We start from the raw sequence: 24,482 nt of genomic DNA, 5'->3' as shown, positions 1-24,482 counted from the left end.
TTTGTTTTGTTTTTTAGAGAATCAAATGAGAGAGTATATGATAGGAATATTTTGAGGCATTTTATGAATTCCAGACTTCATTCACTCACCCATTTGGTCAGCACATATCTGTGGAGTGTCCTCTTGCAGAAGGCTCTGAGGCCTGTGCCCAACCCTGTGCTGCCCAACTCCATTCTGGGAGCAGCCCTAGGACGACAGAGCCCAGGAGTGGCAAAGCTTCCATCACAGCCAGAGCCAAGAGAGAGGACTGGCTTATCAGGAAGAGAGAACAAACCCATTTCCTGTGAATTTCTTAGCTTCCCCTACACACATGTTCTCCAACCTGGGTTCCCACCTCCCCGCCACCTCTGAGAGCAGCCCATAGTGTCACTGCATATATGTTGTCAGTGTAGCCCACAGAGCTGCCCATTTATGCTTGTGTTGGTTCACTGCTGCTTATTGTTCCAAGGAGACAGTGCTGGTTTGCGCTGGCAGGATGGGCCGACCCTGGCCCTTGGCCTTGTGAGTTCCACAGACAGAAGCCATGACTCTTCTTACTCAGCTCCCCAGCTCTGGTTCCCATCAGACACTTCCTTAAGGTCTTCTGTGCTGTGACCCTGAATTAGAATAGGCCATTAAGGATTGCTGTCAACATTTTTAAAAAATATTTCTAGCTTCCTTTATCCTTGCTTTTAGTCCGGGTTCTCCAGAGAAGAAGAGCCAATCTCTCTCCCCGCCCCTTCTCTCCATATATATATAAAATGCATGTATGTATATATACACACATACATAATTATATAAACACATATAATTTTATGGAGAACATACATATGATTATATATACACACATATATACAGTTATATAATTATATATACACACATGTAATTTTATGGAGAACATATATATAATTATACACACACATACATATGGGGAGAGAGAGAGAGAAAGAGGAGTAGAGAAAGGAAAAAAGAAAGGGAGAGAAAGATTCATTTTAAAGAATTGGCTCACATGATTGTGGAGGCTGGTAAGTCCAAAACCCACAGGGCTAGCCAGCAGGCTGGCGATTCATGAGTCCCGCTAGGGGACCAGCCAACCAACCATTCTCTTGAGTTCAATATCTGGGTGTTTTGGAGATTGGTGTCCTGAGAATTGGGGAGTGTTTAGAATTTCCAACAGCACAGTAAGACCTAGTCCGTCCTGCTGAGGATCTCTTAGTCTGATGGAGAAGGTGGACTGCATTTACATGTTAGCCATAAAGCAAGTCAGTCAGACCCATGAGTTGCCTAATAGAGATATAAACAGATTTTCATGGGAGCTCTGGTGAACAGTGATTCATTTCAGTTTCAGGGGATTGAGGAAGACTCAGGGTTGAGCCTTGAATGTGTGCAGGACAACCTTTATCTCTAATTTTTTGAGTCCTCACATCCCTTTCTCGGACCTTCAACAACGAAGTTCAGCTCTCTACATTGTGTACTTAGACCTAAGCCCAGTGCAGTTTCTTGGACGGTGCAGATAATTCCATAGTGAGTTCACTCAGATCCTGAAATTAGGATGAGGTAGCAAGAGAGAGACAATCACCCAGTGGCTGTATTTCCCTAGGAGGGGAAAGGAGTCTGCAGCTGAAAGCTGGATCTGAAGATACCCACCAGGCAGAGTGTGAATCTGCCTTTGCTGGCAGAGGCAGAGACAGCTCCACATGGTGGTATAGTTGGAAAAGGAGAACTAACTTGACCTTGAAATCCAACTGCTTTATGCCGTAAGCGTTGTGTATTTTACTTTGCCAGTTGGACAAGAAAATTATTGAAAGTTTAAACCTAAAAGGTACTAAGCAGCTTGAGTACCTTTTAAATAGGAGATGACTAAGGAATACCTTACAGCTTTAGGCCAAAGTCATATTAACCCTTTCTGTTTTCTACTGGATACAGGCAGAAATTCACACCTCACAAGAATTTCCCCTGGTATTCTGGTGAAATCTTCAAATGGCTTTGGCAATGCTAATCCCAGTACGCCTGGCACAGGTGCCCAGACAAATGTGTGGAGTTAGCTCAGGGCATCATGGCAGCAACTGCCCCAAACAGCCAGGGTTCCAATTCTCTATTTAGCAACGGTCAATATTTACCCAAAGAGGACTCAGTTCCACAGTGCATCTTCTCCCAGGGACATGCTTAGAACTCTTAACCTACCCCACTCCTCTCCTCAGTCTGTTCTTTGCACGCACACCCATATGCTTAAATAAAATCCTAGGTTCATTTTCTAAGCTGAGAGAAAAGGGAAGGACCACACAGTGTGTTAAGCAGGTACAACTATAGATTCAGTGAGCCAGAACAGACTTTAAGAAGCCTTTTGCATAGGAAGACAAGGGGAAGGATTGATTAGCTTGCTTGAAATCACTGGAACCTCTAAAGAACATGATGCAAGATGGTTCCTTTAAAATGAAAAAGCATCAAGAGAGCAAATGAGTTCCTTGGCTCTCCTTTTTTGTGTGTGTGTATAGAAGAGATCAGGGATTTCTACCCTGATCTTGTTTTTTAGACTTTCAACCATTTTTGGAATCTGGTAATAGTCCCAGGAACTATAGAACAGTGAGTCTGTCCTGCAAATGGGACACAATGTTCAAATCTAAATAAAAGACTATCACTTAATACTGAGGGGAAAAAAGGGTAAGCAAAAGGAAAAAAAAAAAAAAACTTGCTGAGGCAGAAACAGCATTTTTTTTCTTTAGGGAAAATTGTGCTTCATTTTTGGTGACTGCGCTCCTTTTCTACTTAAAAACATTGAAAAGGCATCACAGAGTAAGACTCAGGCTGCAGCGTGACACTTAAGCCTCCCTCTCAGCCCTACCTCCTCCCACTCTAGACCCAGCAACCCTGCCATTTCCTCAGCTAGTCTTGCACTGGTTTTCTTTTCTTTTTTTTTTTTTTTTTTGCAGTACACGGGCCTCCCACTGTTGTGGCCTCTCCCGTTGCAGGGCACAGGCTCTGGACGCGCAGGCTCAGCGGCCACGGCTCACGGGCCCAGCCGCTCTGCGGCATGTGGGATCTTCCCGGACCGGGGCACGAACCCATGTCCCCTGCATCAGCAGGCGGACTCTCAACAACTGCGCCACCAGGGAAGCCCTGGTTTTTGAAATGGTGCTCTGTCCGCCTGTAACAACCTCCTTTCCGTTCCCAGAGAGTTGCCACCTCCCTTGGGTTAGTAAATTCCTTCTCAGTTTTCAAGATTCAAGTATCTTCTCCTCTAAGAATCTTTTCTTGACCCCCTCGACCCCCCACGTCTGGAGTGGGGTCCCCTCTTCCCGGCTCCCTGCCATCCCGAGTTTACTTCTCTAGGCCTCTCCTGCCACCGTTTCTTAGCCCTTCACCTCTGTGACTGCCACACTGCTGCACAAAGGGCCTGGCACAGGCTAGGCCTTCGGTGAATGTCTAGGGAGAGGCAGACTCCCAGATAAGATGTGTTTGAAGTCTAGAAGATCAGAAAGGGCATGCAGAAGGTGAACAAAGATTTCTTCACCAGATTATGACATAGTAAAAATTTTGAGGAAGTAAACAAGAAAGGATGGAGCAACATCTTGGGATATAAACAGGCTGAAAATACAAATAGATTCAGGAAGGATTTAGAAAAATTGATGGACGTCAGAAGCATGAAGCATTTTTAGAGGAAACTCTGGAACGTTTGAAGGGAGACGCCCGCGGAAGTGGCTCCACGTCCTACCAGGCGCCTCACGGGACACTGTCAGAGAGGGTGGGCAGACGACATGGGTAGTCATTACTGCTTTTAGGACTGTGTAGTTCCCAGGTGCGTGGAGGGGAAAGTGAGAACCACTGTGGGTCCCACGGCCTTCAGACTGTGCCCCTGCCTCTCCCACCTAGAATTCGGTTTGTAAAGGCCACGCTGAAGGGTTCATGTCCATTGTTCCTCCGAACGCCTCTGTCTTCTCTCCTCTCTCTCTTCCTGTGCAGGCCGCCAACCTGCCAAAGGCCATGCCAGGAACCAGCTCTGGCTCTGATGAGTCCAGACCACCGGGATTCACGTTACTTTTCCCATTGCTAAGTTTCTAGTTTATATTTGGTTGATCAGAGAAATATGTGTGATGTGGGTTGCTGGCAAGTCAATCTTTTTTTTCCTTCTTCTCTCTTTCCCCAGTGTGTGTTTTCAAACCATTTTATTCCTTCATCTAGTCCAAAAGAAACTCCCCAGTTCTGCTAGCCAGCCCTCCTTCACGGCAGCGCTGGAGTCAAATAAATGGGATGGTCTACAGACATCTTCTCTGTTCATCTGGCTGCCAGACTCAGTGGAGAAATGGCTCCCATCCTTGATTTGGTTTCAAGGATTAATAACATTTCTCATTCTCATGTCTTTTTAAAATATATATATATATTTTTAATTGGTTCAAGCCAAGAAATTCCTGAAGCATTAGGCCAGTTTACTGCAAATCATTTAATGACATTGCACACTAGGTTCTTTTTATTTTCCTCCTCCTTCCTCACGCACCCCTCCTTTTATGCCCCCTCTCCTGTCCTGCCCGCCTCCAGTCTCGACTCTGACCTTCTGCTCTCCTCCCTCTGACTCTTCATCTCTTCCCCGTCCTCAGCTTCCTCCCACTGCTCCAATCTAGGTGCACACCCCACCTTAACTCAAAAGAAAAGAAAGAAACACAAGATTTAACAACTAATATGTTTGGCATCTGCCAAGGTTTTTTTCTCCCCCATAGAAACTTTTTATTTAAATAAAAGAGAGCATGCCTTGCTTTCATCAGAAAGTGTGTGTGAGAAATTTCATGTCACGTTTCCATGGCTGTCAGGAGATGGCTCTGGAGCCAAAATTATGCAATTGAACAGGCAGAAAAAAATCCTGAAGAGAGCAAATGTATTTGTCCGCTCTTCCAGCCTGCAAAGGGAGGGTTAGTCACTCCACCAACCCCCTTTCTAAGTTGCTCTGGAGATCGAGGTAACCTGACTGAGGTTGGAATGCTGGTGAAGGTGGCGGGGACTACGCCTGGGGACACCCCTCTTTCGAATTGTTGTACCCTGCCTTGTGTGTTGTTTTAACTGTCTTTTCTATTAGAGTAAAGCTCCTGTGGTTAGGAACTATGTCTTTATCTTCTTGGTATCTTTGCAGCTTCTGGCTGGCTGAGTAAATGAATCAGTGGTGTCTGGAGGGATGGTATTGTGCCAGATGCCAACTGCAGAATATGCAGATTTTGCCCAGCCTTGTGGGCTGCAGTTGGGTTTGACTTCAGTGGTCTGTGTGCCAGGGCTATGGACTAGTAATAGGTTTAGTCACTACCCAGAATGCGTGGCGTCTGAGAGGCCTGCCCATCCCACAGTAAACCCCATCCACTCACCAGGATCCAGGCAGTCCCACCTCTAACAGGAACACCGTCAGGATCCAGCCTCCACTCCGCTTCTGCAGTCCACCACCAGGGTTTTCCACTTGTAGCGCACTTCCTTTCAGAGGCTTGACCTTGGGGTCGTGCCAGGCCATGGCTCCTCAGGTGACTTGGAGATCAAGTCGTGCTGTGATTCTCTGCCCATCCGCGAAGCAGTTCAGGGCACTGGAGAGCCCCTGCATTGCAAGAGCCCACACAGGGAGGCAAGGCCTAGGACCCTTCACCTGCTCAGACAGCGCCTCCAAGTCCGTTGGTAGAGCGGTGAGCCCCGGGCTCTTGGATCTGCTTCCTTTGCACCTTTGCTGCCTTTCAAAACATGCAGGGATGGGCCACAGGGTCAGCATGTCACTGGGGTACTCCATGAGGCAAGCTCTTTCTATGCTTTGTAACACTGGCCGTAGACGCAGCAAACCAGCACAGGGGCAAGTTGAGGCCTGGCGGCCAGGACAGTTGGGGGGTAGAATGATCGGTCAGCCTAGAAACTTGTCGACGGCCACGAGGCTGCTGAGCCACCCGGCAGCGTTGCCAAGTGAGCCCAATTCAGTCGCCTCACGATCTGGTGGGTCCCATCCAAGCCTCGGCAGATGCATGCAGGCTTGTCCTGTGCTCCCTGAGAACAGGCAGGAGGGTAGGACGGGACTGACTAGGTACGAGAAATGCCTGGATGCGTTGAAAGCCGGAATGTGTTTTTAATCGCTCAGCAGCGCTCAGGGAGATGGGGATGTTGGTAAATCCAGGCAGCCTCCACCTGAAGGCACCGTCTTACCTGACTTCTTTCTTAAACAGAAGCGAACTTTAATTTTCAGCCTAAGGGAGGACTCAGGGAGAAGACGATCAAATAAGGAAACTCCCTGAAAGTAAAAGTTAGGTTTATTGATTACACTGGGGGCATTTTGCTGAGGCACAGTGTACAACGTAACAGGACAGGTGGAGTCTATAAAAATTGGAGGATGAGCCTACAATCAAGATTTGACAATTTTGTGTTATGAGAATGAACAGACATACAATGAATATTGTCATTTAATTCATAGATCTACTGAGCCTTTTATTCATAAAGGAAGGATCCAGGCTAGAAGGTGGAGAGAAAGAAACTCAAAAGGGGCCCAAGGTGAAACCTGTCAATTTGTGGTTTCGCATATGATCCTGGTGATGGCAGCCACACCCCGACATGCCTCGGAAAGTTTTTATTTTCCTTCTTTTTTCCCCACAGCCAAGAAGGTAGGAGCCTGATGTACCCTGTAAATGTGAAGAGGAAACTCAGAGCATATTGCATGATTTGTGTCTGAACAGACCCCTGTAGTCTGTGTATCCAAGGCTCCTACGGAAGTGATATATCAGAAGATATATGTTCCGTTAAGAAATTGAGTGCTTAGAAGGCAAGGAACTGGGCAGGGTTCCATATGGAGCCTGAGATGTTATGGGCTTTCTCAGAAAGCACGAAGTTCTGTGACACATAAGGAAGGTCCATAAACCCAGAGATGGCCTCAAAGACCAGGGCTTCTGACCTGTTGAGAGCTGAGAAACAGGAGTGAGCCTACTGGCATTTGATTAGTGCCGACAAGTTAATAAAATAGTTGGAAGAATACACAAAGAGGGGATGCAAAAGAAGGGTCTGAGGGAAGGTAAGAGGATTAAAGCTGCAAAAACATTCCTCTAATGGATTTCTCAAACACACCAGCCAACAGGCAAGGGCAGGTGTCCTGTCAAGCCATTTCCCCCAGGAAACCTGATCCAACGTTCTGCAGCGAGGCCTGAGGCCTGCTAACCCCATTTGTAACGGAAGGGCCTGCCCCCTTATTCCCAGCAAGGTGCTCTGAGCAGCCCAGGGACTCACCAGGAAACTGGCTTTGCAGACAAAGGGGCCTGAGAACAGGCTGCTTTCCTTCATATGCAGCCAACTGGATCTCCCTGCATCTGCCTCTCGTCTGGTGGCTGATTAGGCTGTTATTGATCACAAAGCCTCTGACCCTGCCTGGCCTCCTTCCTGCCCAAAACTGCTAGAAAAGGGGGTGCTCTGATTTTCAGATCGTCCATCACTTCATTACTCTGCCTTTGATCCCTTTTTAGTGAAACTCAACTTTTGCTCCAGCAGCCAAATTGGGAGCATTTGTCTAGTGAAGCAACAGCTAAAGCTTAAGCTTTGGTGGGAGGACAGGGCCAAGGACCCAACTGCTGCTTATTTGTTTTGAAGCCAGGAGGCTCGCCTGCCAGTCGGCCCTTGTGGAGAGCTGGAAGCCCAGCTGGGGTGTCCTGGGTCCTGCCCGCATGGGCTGTCGTGCCCATGTTGGCATCAGAACAGAGGGGCCGTCTGCCGCATGGCTGACCAACGCCCCCGCTATCGCACACACAGCCTGCTGTCTCCAAGGCAGCAGTGGATTGTCAGAGCGTGCAGAAGGCACCAAGAGAGGGGCTTAAGGGGGAGTGCATAGTGTTATCTAATGTTGGGGCACTGAGGTGGGTACATGGAGGACAGCGTGCTCCGTGCACAGATAAGACCTCAGTTACAATTGGGCAGAAGCCAAGGGCTAAGCTGGAGATGGCGTTCTGATCCCAGACACGTTTCAGTTGCTCACATCTTTCTTGCAAAATGATCTGTTAGGCTTAAGTACATTCTTGCTTGAGGCAGATTTTCTTAGAATGAGGTAAAGGAGGAGGGTGAAACAAAAACTCAGAAACTCTTGGTGGAGTAGTTTTTAGATTTATTAGAGCATGCATGAGAGTGCTTCTCAGTGACTGAGGAATTTTCCAGGTGCCCCTGAGCTCACAGTCGCTCACAGCTCACTGTGGGGAGCCTCCTGACTTGGCAGGTAGGGCACACCCTGTGCTGAGGAGGGTTAAGGCCTTTGCATTGCTGAAGTGCCTTGCTTGGGAAAGCAGATAGCAACATCCAGCTAGAACACACTGAGCACAGGCAGTCCCCCCTTCCCACAGTCCATACCTTCCTTCTCTCTGGGAGAAAACACATCCGCTCTCTTGGCTGAGAGGCTCAGCCAAGACTGGGCTACATATTTTGTGGGGCTCAGTGCAAGGTGAAAGTCTTCCAAGCACAGGGCCCGGCACAGCTGCACAGTGTGCATGCCCACCAAGCTGGCCTTGGGCACAGCCTTCCAAACTAGTCACTCAACAAGGACTAAGTGAGCATGGTGCATCCTGAAGACGGTGCAGTGGGGCTTGGGGCGGGGGCATGGAGTGCAAAATTAATAGGTTGCCCGCTAGGAATTTGCAATTTAGTTTGGGTTGGTTATCACCAACACAAAATTAAATAATGATGAGATAATTCTTTAAAAGCCCAGAAGGCCCTGCACCCACCCAAAGGAAGGAATCCATGAGAGAGCTCACCTTGACCCGCAGGAACCACTGGTTCAGGCTGGAAAGCAAAATGGGGCCATAGAGATGAATCAGGCATTCTGTCATTGTTTTTGCCACACTACTCAGTCAACAGCATGTATTTCTTCTAGTGTATTTTTCATTTCAGTTATTGTTCAACTGATTGGTTGTTCTTTATATTTTCTAATTCTTAGTTAAAAACGTCTTGTAACTTCTTGCTCTATGCATCCATTCTTTTCCCAAGTTCTTGGATCATCTTTACGATCATTACTCAGAACTTTTTCTCTGGTAGATTGCCTATCTCCACGTCACTCAGTTGTTCTTCTGGGGTTTTATCTTGTTCCTTTATCTGGAACATATTCCTCTGTCGTGTCATTTTGTCTAAACTTCTATTTGTGTTTTTATGTATGTGGAAGGTTAGGTATGTTTCTCAGCCTTGGAGAAGTGACCCTCAGTAGGGGATATCCTATGTATCCCAGCAGTACACTCCCCTCTCGTCACCTCGTGGCCAGGGACCAGCTGGTCCCAGGGTAGGTCCAGACCTGTGTTTTTGGACTCAGTTCTGCAGGCTATGTGACTGTTTTTCTTGCTTCTGGTGTCTGCCCCCCCGGTGGGTGAGGCTGGTCTAGAGGCTTGTGCAGGCTTCCTGGTGGGAGGTGCCAGTGCCTGCCCACTGGTGGGTGGAATTGGGTCTTGGCCATCTGGTGGGCAGGGCTGTGTCAAGGAGCATGTTTAGAGGTGGCTGTGTGCTCAGGAAGTCTTTAAGCAGCCTGTCTGTTGATGGGTGGGACTGTGTTCCTGCCCCCTTGGTTGTTTGGCAGAGGTGTGCCAGCACTGGAGCCTGCAGGCTGTTGGGTGGGGTCAGGTCATGGTGCTAATGACCCAAGCAAGATGTCAGCCTTCAGATGAGTAATCCCGATACGTTTGCCACCAGCTTTTATGTCCCAAGAAAGAGCCACAGCCACCCACTGCCTCCCCAGGAGACCCTCCAAGACCAGCAGGTAGGTCTGGCCAAGGCTCCTATGAAGTCACCGCTTTTGCCCTGGGTCCCAGTGCACACAAGACCTGTGTATGTCCTCTAAGAGTGGATCTCTGTTTCCCCCAGTCCTGTGGAGCTCCTGCGATCAAGCCCCACTGACCTTCAAAGCCAAATGTTCTGGGGTCTCCTCCTCTCGATGCCAGACCCCCAAGCTGGGGAGCCTGACATGGGGCTCAGAACTCTCTCTTGTTCCCGTGGGAGAACTTCTGTGATATAATTATTCTCCAGTTTGTGGGTTGCCCACCTGGGGGTATGGGATTTGAATATATCTCAAGTGTGCCCCTACTACCATCTTGTTGTGGTTTCTTCTCTGTCTCTGGATGTAGAATATGTTTTTTTGGTAGGTTCCAGTCTTTTCTACTGATGGCTCTTCAGCAGTTAGTTGTGATTTTGGTGTGCTCGTGGGAGGAGGTGAGCTCAAGGTCTTCTACTCTGCCACCTTGTCCCGACCAACAGCATGTATTTCTTATTCCACATTTATTACACCTATTTTACCTCTTTCCTGTGACCCTGGAAGTAATCACTCAAGAAACATTCTATTTTCAAAATATCCAAACTTAGATAAAGGTTGGCCACATTTGGATAAAAGGTTCATGGAAAATTTGTTGTGCTAAGCCCTTGAGCTCATACTATAGACCCAACTCAACTATGAAATTTGAGTTCACAGGCAACATGCATGGGCATCTTGTACCTGACTTGAGTGTTCCAGCTCCAAGATAGTCACTCATTGGTCATTCAGCATTCACTGAGCATCTACTTGCGCCAGGTACTGGTTAGGTTCAGAGGACATATACATGAAGAAGACTTGGTCCCTGCCCCTAAAAAGTTCACAGTTGAATATTGGAATCAAGGGGACAGTGATCCTTTCACAGAAATAAAAGGGCTTTCCTGCCCCACTCTGGCTTGGCTTGACTAAGAACTTCTTGAAAGTTCCATTAAATGGGAAACCTCTTGACCTCACTGAGTGCCTTGATTGCTGAGCTCTCCTCTGGTGACAGTAGTTTGTTTTTGGTAATTAGCTCATGTCTTCTGTGAGAAACCTGATTCCCACCGCTCCTTTTGCCTTGTCTGGGAACCAACCACACAGGCAGGTGGAGTCTTGCCGTGAACTGCAGTTACACTGAGATGGTATCAGTTCTCAGCCATCAGAATGTGGTGTGGTCAGCACTCAGAGATGGTGCCTCCAGGGCTTTCTGAGTACCTTTATGGAGAGAGTGTCTGGGTAAATATTTTCATCTCTCTTATCTTATTCTCTATTAGTTTTATTTCCTCTCTTAAATTAAATTCAGCCACAATCCTGAAAACCAAATTTGGAATGCGGTTTTGTTGCACAAATGGCCCATTTTGTTCAGCAACAGCAGTGATTTGGCTCAAAGAGAGTTTTGTTGTTTGGACCGTTGGATTGTTTAGGAAACATCCTGCTTTGGTTCCAGATGGATCTCCATCCTCTCCAGTTTAAATCCCAGTCTTCCTGCCCCTGAGCTAAGTCAGGAGAGACTGCAGCCTGGTGTCAGGACCCTCGGCTCGCCCGCATTCCACTGCCATTAAGCCACACTGGGGACATCCCTCTTTGCCTTAGAAAATCCTTCAGGCATCCACAGATCCCCATCCTTAGCCCTGAGAAAGAATTAGCCATGACATGACATGGAGTCGGCTTTCTGAATCTGCAGGTGGAAAATCCGAGGATACGGCAGGCCGACTGTAATCGTTGTCCAGCACAATTTTATATAAGGGACTTGAGTATCCGCCGATTTTAGTATCCACTGGGGTACCTGGAACCAATCCCCGAGGATACTGGGGAGGACTGCATAGCTCCTGGGTAGCAGGAATCAGCCTTCTGGTTGTAACCACCGTTAGCAATTGAGCAGAATCTCGGGCCTTTCACTTTTCGCTGTGGATGTCTGAGGAGAAGGCGATTCTTGATTGAACTGGAAAACAGACAAAAGCATTCTCTATCGTTGTTCCTTTTAGTCTCCACGAGCTGTGCCGGGACATCTGTGCCTTGACTATGACCCATTTCCAGCCAGGCTCAGTGGGGCCGATGGGCCTAGCCAACTTGCCCCCCATGTCAGTATAACAAAAGAGGCTGGTCTGCGTCACAGGCACCACTTCATGGAATTGTCTGCACCCCGCCCCCTCAACTTATATACACCCAGCTGAGCTCCCCATGCAGTGACACGGGCCACACATTCCCTCCTGTAAACTCCTCTAGACACCAAAAGGTTGGAGCAAGGACTCGGAGCACCCCCAGAGCACCCCGAGTGTGTGAGCTTCTTGCAGCTGTTGATTGTGACTAAAGACACTGAGGCACAAGCCCACCCTGAAATGTGGCCCTGTCTGCCTCTCTCCTGCATCGAGGCCCAACCGGCCCCTTCCCTTCTCTCCACAGATCTCCAGGACTTCAAGTTAGACGTGCAGCATGTGATTGAAGTCGATGAGGGGAACACGGCGGTCATCGCCTGTCACCTTCCTGAGAGCCACCCAAAAGCCCAGGTCCGATACAGCGTCAAACACGAGTGGCTGGAGGCCTCCAGAGGTGAGCGAACAAGCAGGAGCCCCGCGGCCGGGGCCAGGAGGGAAGCTGGCCGTCTCTGCAGGGCTTCCCAAACCCCTGTCCCCATGCTCGTCAGCTGTCTTCTGCCCTGATATTTAGCCCCGCGGGATCCTGAAGGGACTGGCCTCTGTTGTGGAGGTCCCCTGAACCTGTCGCGAGGAATCTCTTCATCCTTTGAGGCCCTGGCAGATGCTGCTGAGCTGCTGCCATTGGATGAGGGCTGAGACTCTCCCTATGCAGGCTCCCTGCCACCAGGCACACACAGGAGGGCTGCCTGACGGACCAGACATTCCTGGAGCTGTGGGGTTCCCTGGTGGGAGACAGGGGCTCTTCCCCGCACAGCAGGGCAGTCTTTAGTGGAACTTGAAATATTCCCTCTCCCCATCTTCCTGGTAACGCAACCGTCTCAACAGTCACAGCTTCCTGCTAAGTGGACGTGACAGCTGGTCCAGCGGCGACCAAGCTTTCGTCCACAGAGTGCCAGCGGGGAGAGAAGCGCTCTCTCAAGGCCAAGTCAGCTACTTTCCACAAGTGACCTGCACTCAAGGCCAAGTAGACCCTATGGCTGGACCCGACACTTCAAAATGTGTACCTTTTTAAATGTCCTAGAGATTTTAAAATATCTTTGTTAACCTTCTGGTTATGAAAGGGGAGTATATGTTTACTATAGAAAATACAAAAAACTTTTTTTTTAAGGGTAAAAAGCCTAATCCTGCCACTCAGAAATAACCGGAGACTGAGAAGAGTATGAATGTCTACTGTCCCTAGCAGAAGCCTGGCAGTAGCCCCTAGAGAAGGCCTGCCCATCCCACAAGAGTCAAGGGCTTTTTCCTTTCCATCTGGCATTTGCCTAAGCAGCTCACACCTGGGGCGGCCCAGTGACAGGCAGGTACCAGACTCAATGAGCCTAGACTGCAGGGACATCCAGATTGCCAAGGGCAGGCCCCCAGGAAGCTCAAAGCTGATGACCAGTGCTTTGCCTGCCAGGAAGCTAAACACCAGCCCAGTCACCAAGTGTACTGTGAGTCGCTGTGTATCTGTCTCCTGTGGAAAGAAGCTGAACTCAGCCCTGGGACCCCCACCCCCATGGCACCCCTGGTCCAGAAGCAGACAGAACCTAGTAGGCCAGTGATGCAGGGGGAAGGGCTTCAGTGGTATTCATGGAGAAGGGTGGGGCTTGGGGGTTAGAATATCCCTCCCTGGCTGCAGAAATTCAACGGTGAGATGGCTCAGAACTGTGACCATGACAGAGACTGATGGGAAATTCTGAGGTCAATTCCCTCCTTCCTGGTGGCCTGCAGGAATGATCAGCTCATCTCCCCTGAATGCAGCACGGGCCTCTCAATCCTTACAAATGGCTCTGAGGCAACACACATCATGCTGTTTCACAAATGAGGAAACAGGATCTGAGAGGTTAATTAACTTGCCCAAGATCACACAGTTAGTATGCGGCCATCCAGAGCTTGAGTCCAGGTCTGGCAGATCCCAAATCCTGCCCCCTTTCCATGGCACCCAAGCTCCCTTAAAAGTTATAAAATGCTCTTCCACAGACCTATGTATGAACTTGGGATGGTGGTGGGGTGTCATCCAGCCAGTCTGGTAGCTGGTTGGTTAGTGTCACTTCTGACACTTCTGCCCCACTAGGTGTGAGATTTTATGGGGAGAATAGCATTTTCAGTTTGGGCTTGTTGGAATTCAGATATACAACTTCTGACTTGTGCCCTACCTGCCCCTGACCTTTGCGGGAGCTGCTGAGTGCAGTATTCTGGGCCCAAATTCATCCCTGTCCTCTCTTCAGATAACTACCTGATCATGCCGTCGGGGAACCTCCAGATTGTGAACGCCAGCCAGGAGGACGAGGGGATGTACAAGTGCGCTGCCTACAACCCAGTGACCCAGGAAGTGAAAACCTCGGGCACCAGTGACAGGCTGCGCGTGCGCCGTAAGGGGAGGGTCTCATTGATGGAGGGGGGCTGGGGCTGGCGGGGCATCCGGCACGTGTTGTGTTGATGCTACTGCTCCACTGCTGTCTCATTTCTTCCTCGTGACAGCTCTCTGCAGGAGGACCTTGGTTCCCCTAAGGCAACCAGAGCCCAAGGGAATTAGTATCTTGCCCCACTTGACATAGGTCATAAGCCCCTGAAGAGCTGTTGGATTCCAAATCCACAGTCTCCAGGCTGCCCCCTGGGGCTGGGCCACCTGAGGCAGGCGGAGGGGATCCTCTGCACCCCGTCCTGGTCCTACACGCTGTCCTTCCTCTCCTTGCCCCTCCAGGCTCCACTGCTGAGGCTGCCCGCATCATCTACCCGCCAGAGGCCCAGACCATCGTTGTCACCAAAGGCCAGAGTCTCATCCTAGAGTGTGTGGCCGGTGGGATCCCACCCCCGAGGGTCACCTGGGCCAAGGATGGGTCCAGTGTCGCCAGCTACAACAAGACACGTTTCCTGCTGAGCAACCTCCTCATCGACACCACCAGTGAGGAGGACTCCGGGACCTACCGCTGCATGGCTGACAACGGGGTTGGGGATCCCGGGGCCGCGGTCATCCTCTACAACGTCCAGGTGTTCGGTGAGTGTCTTCTGTAGTCCTTCTCCTCCTCGGCCTTCTCTTATCTGCACGGCCTCTCTAGAAGCTCATAAGCTGAGGCTCAGACAGGGTCACGTGCCTTGTGAGAGGTCACGGGCCAAGTGAGTGATGGAGGAGAACTGAGAGAGTGGGAGGCCTTGGATCCCAGGGGCCAGGGTGCAGGGGCCCGGTCGCCCTTCCCTGTCAAGGCTCTGATGGAGGCGACATGGGACCTTTTCTCTCTCTACCAACGTCATGGGGAGGGAGGGAGCCTTGCCCAACAGCAGTCCCCTCCCCAGCCTGTCTGGGCCTGGATGGAAGGGCTCAGCCTTTCTTACCTCTGCTCTGGTTTCCTGGCAGAACCCCCCGAGGTCACCATGGAGCTGTCCCAGCTGGTCATCCCTTGGGGCCAGAGCGCCAAGCTCACCTGTGAGGTGCGAGGGAACCCCCCGCCCTCCGTGCTGTGGCTGAGGAACGCCGTGCCCCTCACCTCCAGCCAGCGCCTCCGACTGTCCCGTAGGGCCCTGCGGGTGGTCAGTGTAGGGCCCGAGGATGAAGGCGTCTACCAGTGCATGGCCGAGAATGAAGTCGGGAGCGCCCACGCTGTGGTCCAGCTGAGGACCGCCAGGCCAGGTGAGTGCAGCCCAAGGGTCTGAGATTCCAGCTGAACATTTATAGAACCCTTTTCTCAAATGGAATCCAGCTTAAAACCCCAGTATATAAAATAAATAAAAGTGGCTTTTCGTTGTAAGTTTAAATTTACATTGACTTCCTAATAAGTCAGAAGTGCAGATTTTCAGTAGTGCAGATGACCCATTTAAATACTGTATTAAAAAAAAAAACAAAAACCTTTTAAATTAGTTTGCAGAACCTGGGGCTTCCTAGAGTTCCGTGGAACCCAGCTGGCCAGCCACTGGTCTAGCACAAAGAAAAGCACCTCTGTCTTTCTTAGTTTGATTCCTTTCAGTTGACATCTACATGGATTGAGCAGTTGCTATCTGCTCAGCACTGGGCTAGGCAATGAGGGGGATGCAGAGACCCTACTTTTCCTAGGGAGGAAATAAAACTTACCGCAGAAGCAACTGGAGAAAAATACAGCAAGGAGTAATGCTGTCTCGTCTTTATCAGGAACCAGGCTCCTGCGCAGGAGGTCAGGTAGCAGAAGCTAGTGTTGGCGGAGTCTGTGGACGCTTCCTGAAGGAGGAGCGGCCCCTCCTGCCTCTGAGAGTCTCAGACGTATTTACATTCACAGTTCACACCTCCAGGTCCCCTCAGTGGAGCAGGGAGAGACCCACACTGTCCCATGGTGTAGATCCCACAGTGAAGGGGTCACGTCCCCACACCCGCACAGAATGTGAGAAAGAGGATTCAGGCTCCTGCACCGCAGGAGCACACTGAGGTGGTTCGCTCAGACGCACCTGGTGCAGACACAGGAAAGCAAGCCGGCGGCAAGAAGCCCAGGCAGGGGCGTCCGGCTGCCTTTCCCTGTGGCCAGGCTGGGGCACAGCCCTCTACCCCCATGGAGCCTGGCTGTGTGTCCAGTGGGCTGATGGTCACCTCACGGCCTGAGCCAGGGGCTCTTCCTGCCCTGGCAGCCCTTCCCTCTGACGTCTCCCTGTTCTCTCCGTGGAGACAACAGCTGAGCAGGTGGCCGGGGCACTAAGGGCTCTTCCTTACCTTCTCCTTCCTGCTCTGTCCTCCAGGCACCACCCTGTGGCCATGGCGGGATGCTAAGCCGGCCACTGCCACACCTCCTGTGCCCCCGCCCGGACCCGGAAGCCCTGCGCAGATGCCAAAGGGCCACCCAGGGGTCCTGAGGCCTCCGGCGTCGGCGCAGCCAGCGCCCTTGTCGTGCCTGGGAGAGCAGGGGCAGACGGCCCCCGCCGAGGCGCCTGTCATCCTCAGCTCGCCCCGCACCTCCAAGACTGACTCGTACGAGCTGGTGTGGCGGCCTCGGCACGAGGGCAGCGGCTGGGCACCGATCCTCTACTATGTGGTGAAACACCGCAAGGTATGGTGTCTGGCGTTACGCCTACCTCCCGCTGAGGCTGGGCAGGGGCCTCCGCCCGCTGCCCACCTCCCTTGAGCTCCTGAAGCCTGGATGAGTCGTCTCCACTGCTGATCGTGACCTTCTGATCCCTGCGGCGAGCTTTCCCACCACCTCCCGGGAAGCTGGTTGTGAGATGGGCATCTGGGGCCCTAAGAGGCCCGGGAAGAAGCTGTGGGTGTGCTTCCAGGTCTGAGCCTCGCGCACCAGCTTCCAGTCCCGAGGAGAGTTCATAGGCTCCCGAGTGACCACCCCCGTCCTCCCCTCTGCCGTTTGTTGTTGATGTTTTGTTTTGTTTTGAATCTAAGTAAGCTCTGCTGGTGCATACCTGCAGGAACCTGGGCGTGGCAAGCTAGCTCTAGAGCCAGGAAAACAAATATCTGTGAGCAAGTGTTTTCTCTGAGGGCTACAAAATACCGCCTCAGTTCTCAGGATTCCTCCTGGCTCAGGTTTGACAAGCAGGCCTTTGAGCTAAAAGCACATCGTGTTGTTCAGACCTCAGCTCTTTCTCCTTGGCAGAAGGAAGTCTGTCCAGGTGGATGTGTTGGGAGCTCTTGGGGGGACCCGGGGACAGAGCTGGGCTGGCCCCCCCTCTTAGACACTCTGCCCTCTGAGGCAGGACGCGGCCCCCAGGCTGCCACCCCCGTTCAAGGCTGCACTCTCACCTGCTGTGACCCCTCAGGGGAGAAGGACATGAAATTCCCCTTAAGAAAATATCCTTGAAAACATTTCTGTTTATCCCAGGTGCATGCTGGTTTTTTTTCCTAAGGCCGTTAGACGGTAGAAAATTATTGTTCTTAATGGATTTTTAAAAATCTTATTTGATAAGTAATAATGTATCATAAATGCCAGTTTTATTATGCATTTCTTTACTTGTTGCTAACAAAAGTGCCATGGGCACTTGGTAGAAAATACGGAAAATAGAGGAATGCGGAACGAAAAGCATTTGTCAACTTGCCTCCCTCTCCAAAAAGAAACAAAACCAGCGAAACTCAGTGAAAGGTGCCGCCTGTGCCCCTGCTCCGGACCCCAATGGCCCTGTCGTTCTGGTCTTCCTCTTAACACGCTCTCCGAGGAGACCTCCAGTCAGGCCAGGTCCACAGAGGCACCTAAGGCAAAGCCGCCTCCTAGGTGGGGGTCGAGAGGGGGCAGTTTCTAATTAACCCTCATAGGCAGCCAGCAAAGGGGGTGGATGAGTTTTTAACAAAAAGCAGTGTTGTTCAGCCCAGGTTATGGGGCAGGGCTGGTCCTAATCCTCACTTCCCCGTGTAACTGGACACCTCGATCGCAGAGTTGGAGACAAAGATCAGGGCAGGCCAAATGCTCGTGGTCCCCAGGAGGCAAGAACCAGCATGAGAGCAAGAATAATATTTTTCGGGCCAATAGGTGGCCATGAAACGGCCTCACCAAGAGGCAGGCTGGCAAAGGCCACACGAGGTGATCCGGAAACGCCAGGCTGAGGCCGCATTCACCCTCTCAGTATGCGTGACAGTGACTAATTACCGTTCCATTTCTTATTTTCATTTCTGAGCCCAGTGGAAGTGAGGCCAGCGCTAGGAAGCAGAGGGAGAAAAGGGGCACAGGGGAAGTGAGAGGACAGTGCCCCGCTGGGTCTGGCTTCTGTTAGGCTCTGGCCCGTGGGGCACTTGGAGCTGTTAGGTGGATATTGCCAAGGCACAATTGTGTCTTGAAAGCAGTTTCATTCTTGAGGGACTAACGTGTCTTCAAGATCATCACACAAGAAAGGGTTTTGAAAGCAAAAATCAGCATTTGGGTTGTGTTTTTTCAGCCCCTCCCCTCTTGCTGGAGACTGGGAGTCACTCAACTCATTTTCACTTTTTCACATGCATGAAGCCAGCTTTCATTTCCTGGTGCATCTGCAGACCCTGGGCTACTGTGTTTGGGTTTCTAGCACCACTGGGGATTCTCAGTTTGTAAAAACTTCTCCCTTTGGAACAAGTCCTGGAAGCCTGACATGAATGAGCCCAGACCATCCCTGTCCCTTGAATAGTAGGTTTTGTTCTATTTTGGAATATTCTGCTTGGGGATAAGAGCTTTTCCTACCAGCTGTTTAATTCCTTCAGCAAACCACAGCTTCAGGCCCCAGCAGGCTCTCGGAGATGTGCACAGTGAGCAGTGAAGTCTGTGTCCTGAAAGGTGGGTGGGTGAGATGAAGCAACCTCTCAGCAATGCCTGTCCGGAAGCCTGGAACTCCTTTTTTTTTTTTTCTTTAAAGAGCCAGGAATTTGAAGCCATTCAAGATTAATCTCTAATGGTTACAGTTCATCCACGGTTTTTAAGTTCTAAGCAAGGCCTGAGGGCAGGAGCAGGAAAAGGAGGATTGAAATCCTCACTGAGCGGAGGAAGAGCGGGGGCGGCATGTACTTGTTGGGAACCTACTGTGTGCCAGCTTCAGTGCTCCACACGTCACATAAATCATCGGATTTAAACTTCGGAGTAACCTGAGAGGTTTTATTTGCTTCATTTTCGAAAAGAAAAGCTTAGGGATCAGAAAGATTAGGGAACTTGCTCAGGGTTACACAGCTGGTAACCTGTGTGTGGTAAGAGACACAATCCAGATTTGAACCCAGGATGTTCTGGCTCCCAGACTTCCTTTCTAGGGTAGGTTACGATTATGAGCTTGATCTCTGGAGTCAAGTCAGGGTTTCTACGCTCACTGGCAATGTGGTCTTAGACAAATCACTCATCTCTCTAAACCTTAGTCTCCGCGTTAGTGAGGTGGGAACAATATTAACACCCATCTCTTGGGCTGTTGTCGTGGAAGCGTGTTATGGTGCATACAATGTGCTTAGTCGCTGATTTCCCAGCACATAGTAAGCTCTCAAAAAATGTGGCCATTTCTATGCTGCTGCTGCTTTTATCATTCTCATCATCATCTCATTAGAATTTAAACTAAAGGTACTGTGTTTGTTTGGTTTAAATAGATCAAGGAGAAAGAAAGTTAAATAGGGAGGTTTTTACACTTGATCTTAGCCAAAAGGCCGAGAAGCGATAGGGAGGTTTTTAGAAAGAGAGCGGGTCTTTGGAGAAACTCTCAGCAATGTCAGCTGGGCCTTTTGACCCTCCCCACAGAGTTTTCTTTGATGAGATCATTAGATGAGGGGTCAGGGAGCCTGACTTTATTGTCCCAGCGAGGATGGATATCCCAGAGCCAGCAGGAACCGTCTGCCTTCTGTAGGGCCACCTCTCCCCGAACCTGGCCCATTTCCCCTCCCTTTCTTCTGTCCTCTTGGGCTCAGTTCTGCTTTCCTTGCAACCTACAGCCCACCTGTAGCTCCAGGCCAAGGTGCCGGTCCTTATACCAGCCACCTTCTCCAGCAGGTCACAAACTCGTCTGACAACTGGACCATCTCTGGCATTCCAGCCAGCCAGCACCGCCTGACCCTCACCAGACTCGACCCTGGGAGCTTGTATGAAGTAGAGATGGCAGCCTACAACTGTGCAGGCAAAGGCCAGACGGCCATGGTCACCTTCCGAACTGGTAAGGGTCCAATGTTGCCCCCAGCTTGGGGTTTCCATGGGCCTGAGCAGTCCTACCACGCCAGGTGGGCGTCCTGCTCACTTTGCCCCAGCTTTTCACCTTGAACTTTATCTTCCTTTCAGCTCCTGCCTCCCTCTGGTCTGCATGCCTAGGCTGAGGTCCCACCTCACATCAGGACAGGCACCAGCTGGCCTCTGGCATCCCTTTGCCCCTTTCACACTTGGGGGCCACGTGCAATCCCATGACTGTCAGGCAGAGCTGGAAATCAGACCACACTTCCAGTGTCCTCTATTATTTCCATGGTCTTGTTAGACCCCCTGGCAGAGCTTTAGGCGGAAAGGACTCTGTGGAAAGAGACACCTAATGCACACTCCCTCTCGTGCTGATCTCAACCCATTTCTACCCAGGACGGCGGCCCAAACCTGAAATCATGGCCAGCAAAGAGCAGCAGATCCAGAGAGATGACCCTGGAGCCAGCCCCCAGAGCAGCAGCCAGCCGGACCACGGCCGCCTGTCCCGTAAGCCCCCGGCAGCCCCGAGGGCGGGGATGACGAGCAGTCAAAACTGGAACCAGGTCCACCGCCTCAGAAGGCTCACTGCTGCAGGTTGAATGGGGTCTTGAGTCCCAGAGTCCTTGTGACATTTTCCTGGCCTCTCCCCAGTTAACCACAGCGAGGAGATATGGATTGGAGCTTTTCAAGGGCTCCTCCCAGGAGAGAGTGACCCAGAGAGCCCTAGGAAGATCTGATGCGGCCACCAGGGGGTGAGGGCTGTGGGGTGAAGCTGGCCCCCATCAGGAACAGGCCAGGTCTAGTCACATTACAACCATCTTCTCATCATGTCCTTTCCTCCCGCTTCCTTCCTCCCTTGGGTATGGTCTCCTGCAGCCCCAGAAGCTCCAGACAGGCCCACTATCTCCATGGCCTCTGAGACCTCAGTGTATGTGACCTGGATTCCGCGTGGGAACGGCGGCTTCCCCATCCAGTCCTTCCGAGTGGAGTACAAGAAGCTGAAGAAAGTGGGGGACTGGATTCTGGCCACCAGCGCCATCCCTCCCTCCCGGCTCTCGGTGGAGATCACAGGCCTAGAGAAAGGTAGGGCCCTGGCCACTGCCCTCCCTGGTCCCCTGGCTGCCCCCGGCCCCCTGGAGGAGAAGGGAAGCTTTGGAGGGTCTTCTCTCTGCTTGTCGTCCACCCACCACCAGGCTCCTGTGGCCACTCTTGGTCGTGTTACCTCAGTCCCACAAGGCCTTCCTTCTCCCTCCCTCTCTCCATAATTGGTCCCAAGCCACCTCCTGTGTGGCTCCTCCTTTTTTTTTTTTTTAATTTTAACTTTTTATCTTATATTGGAGTACAGTTGATTAACAATGGTTTGTTAGTTTCAGGTGTACAGCACAGTTATACATATATCCTTTTTCAAATTCTTTTCCCGTTTAGGTTACATAATATTTTTTTAAAAACTTTTTATTTTATATTGGAGTATAGCCGATTAACAATGTAGTGATAGTTTCAGGTGCACAGCAAAGTGACTCAGCCATACATCTACATGTATCCATTCTCCCCCAAACTCCCCTCCCATCCAGGCTGCCACATAACATTGAGCCGAGTTCCCTGCGCTATACAGTAGGTCCTTGTTGGTTATCCATTTTAAATACAGCAGTGTGTACATGTCAATCCCAAACTCCCTAACTGTACCTCCCCCGCCCCACCCTTCCCCTCTTGTCTTGTCAGTCTGTTTCTGTTTTGTAAGTAAGTTCATTTGTATCTTTTTTTTTTTTTTGGATTCCACATATAAGGGATACCATATGATATTTGTCTTTCTCTGACTTAACTTCACTCAGTATGACAATCTCTAGGTCCATCCATGTTGGGGCAAATGGCATTATTTCATTCTTTTTTATGGCTGAGTAATATTCCATTGTATATAAGTACCACATCTTCTTTATCCATTCCTGTCAATGGACATTTAGATTGCTTCCACGTCTTGGTTATTGTAACCAGTGCTGCAGTGAACATTGGGGTGCATGTATCCTTTCGGACCATGGTTTTCTCCAGATATATGCCCAGGAGTGGGATTGCAGGATCATATGGTATAGCTCTATTTTTAGTTTTTTAAGGAACCTCCATACTGTTCTCCATAGCAGTTATACCAATTTATATTCCCACCAACAGTGCAAGAGATTTCCCTTTTCTCTGTGTGGCTCCTTTCTAATGAGGGTAGGAGTGCTTGAGTCCTTTGGGGCTTGCTTTTGGGGAAGGGCTGCCCAAAAGATCCCTCCAGGTCCTGAGCCTGGATGGGCTGAAGGGGAGGGAGATGGTGTCTCCCAGCCCCCAGGTTCAGTGAGTGTCTCTCCCCAGGCACCTCCTACAAGTTCCGAGTCCGGGCTCTGAACATGCTGGGGGTGAGCGAGCCCAGCGCCCCCTCCCGGCCCTACGCTGTGTCAGGCTACAGCGGCCGCGTGTACGAGAGGCCCGTGGCAGGCCCTTACATCACCTTCACCGATGCCATCAACGAGACCACCATCATGCTCAAGTGGATGGTAAGTGGCCTGGCGCAGCCAGCAGCGGAAGACGGTGCTGAGCTCCATGTTGGGCGGGAGCTGGACGCTGCAGCCCAGGCAGGAAGGAATCACCTTTCTCCCTTGGCTCATCCTAGGCTGCCACCCCTTTAAGTGTTCCTCCACCTTCGTACCTGGGAATTGGGCCAGAGGGACTCAACCTCACAATACCCGGGAAGCTTCAGAGGGGACTTAAGTCTTTGAAGAAATGACCATTTGTTTCTTGTCTCCAAAAGTTGGGGACTCCTAGGCTAAATAAAATAATGAATGATCGCTACAGCACTATCCAGAGAGCCTTGGGGAGATCATCAGAAATGTGTGTCAGGGTCTCCAGTGAATTTTTTTTAAATTTTTATTGGAGTATGGTTGCTTTACAGTATTGTGTTAGCCTCCACTGCACAACAAAATGAATCAGCCATACACACAAAGATATCCCCTCCCTTTTGGAATTCCCCTCCCATTTCGGTTACCACAGTGCATTAGGTAGAGTTCCCTGTGCTATACAGTATGTTCCCATCAGTTGTCTATTTTATACATAGTATCAATAATGTATATGTGTCAATCCCAGTCTCCCAATTCCTCCCTCCCACCCCTTTCCCCCTTGGTATCCATACATTTGTTCTCTACATCTATGTCTCTATTTCTATTTTGCAAATAAGATCATCTATACCATTTTTCTAGATTCCACATATATGCATTATTACATGATATTTGCTTTTCTCTTTCTGACTTAACTTCACTCTGTATGACACTCTCTAGGTCCATCCCCATCTCTACAAATGACCCAATTTCGTTCCTCTTTATGGCTGAGTAATATTCCATTGTATATATGTACCACATCTTCTTTATCCATTCCTCTGTCGACGGGCATTTAGGTTGCTTCCATGTCCTGGCTATTGTAAATAGTGCTGCTATGAACATTGGGGTGCATGTGTTTTTCTGAATTACGGTTTTCTCTGGGTATTATGCCCAGTAGTGGGATTGTTGGGTCATATGGTAGTTCTATTTTTGGTTCCTTAAGGGACCTCCATACTGTTTTCCATAGTGGTTGTATTAATTTACATTCCCACCAATAGTGTATGAGAGTTCCCTTTTCTCCACACCGTCTCCAGCATTTATTGTTTGTAGATTTTTTGATAATGACCATTCTGACCTGTGTAAGGTGATACCTCATTGTAGTTTTGATTTGCATTTCTCTACTAATTAGTGATGTTGAGCATCTTTTCATGTGTTTCTGGCCATCTGTATGTCTCCTTTGGAGAAATGTCTATTTAGGTCTTCTGCCCATTTTTGGATTGGGTTGTTGTTTTTTTGATATTGAGCTGTATGAGCTGCTTGTATATTTTGGAGATTAATCCTTTGTCCGTTGATTCGTTGGCAAATATTTTCTCCCATTCTGAGGGTTGTCTTTTCGTCTTGTTTATGGTTGCCTTTGCTGTGCAAAAGCTTTGAAGTTTCATTAGGTCCCATTTGTTTATTTTTGTTTTGATGTCCATTTCTCTAGGAGGTGGGTCAAAAAGGA

The 24,482-nt window shown here is 50.0% G+C and overlaps 1 protein-coding gene across 4 annotated transcripts in view; it reads left to right on the top strand.

Moving 5' to 3' along the window:
• Positions 1 to 24,482, top strand: part of BOC (BOC cell adhesion associated, oncogene regulated) — a gene marked incomplete at both ends in the record, with an annotated part of 40,855 nt that overhangs the window by 5,560 nt on the left and 10,813 nt on the right. For 2 of the 4 annotated variants that reach the window (XM_079705517.1, XM_079705516.1), the window contains 9 exons: positions 12,125 to 12,271; positions 14,088 to 14,231; positions 14,564 to 14,857; positions 15,215 to 15,487; positions 16,558 to 16,865; positions 20,241 to 20,403; positions 20,811 to 20,921; positions 21,291 to 21,497; positions 22,761 to 22,942. In XM_079705517.1, the coding sequence (XP_079561643.1) occupies positions 12,125 to 12,271; positions 14,088 to 14,231; positions 14,564 to 14,857; positions 15,215 to 15,487; positions 16,558 to 16,865; positions 20,241 to 20,403; positions 20,811 to 20,921; positions 21,291 to 21,497; positions 22,761 to 22,942 (1,829 nt within the window). The remainder of the gene's footprint in view (positions 1 to 12,124; positions 12,272 to 14,087; positions 14,232 to 14,563; positions 14,858 to 15,214; positions 15,488 to 16,557; positions 16,866 to 20,240; positions 20,404 to 20,810; positions 20,922 to 21,290; positions 21,498 to 22,760; positions 22,943 to 24,482) is intronic. The other 2 variants (XM_079705518.1, XM_079705519.1) reach the window with 2 other exon arrangements.

The sequence above is a fragment of the Hyperoodon ampullatus genome (genome assembly GCF_949752795.1).
Source record: "Hyperoodon ampullatus genome assembly, chromosome: 5".
NCBI classification, from domain to species: Eukaryota; Metazoa; Chordata; class Mammalia; order Artiodactyla; family Ziphiidae; genus Hyperoodon; species Hyperoodon ampullatus.
This window is presented reverse-complemented; position numbering and strand designations above follow the sequence as displayed.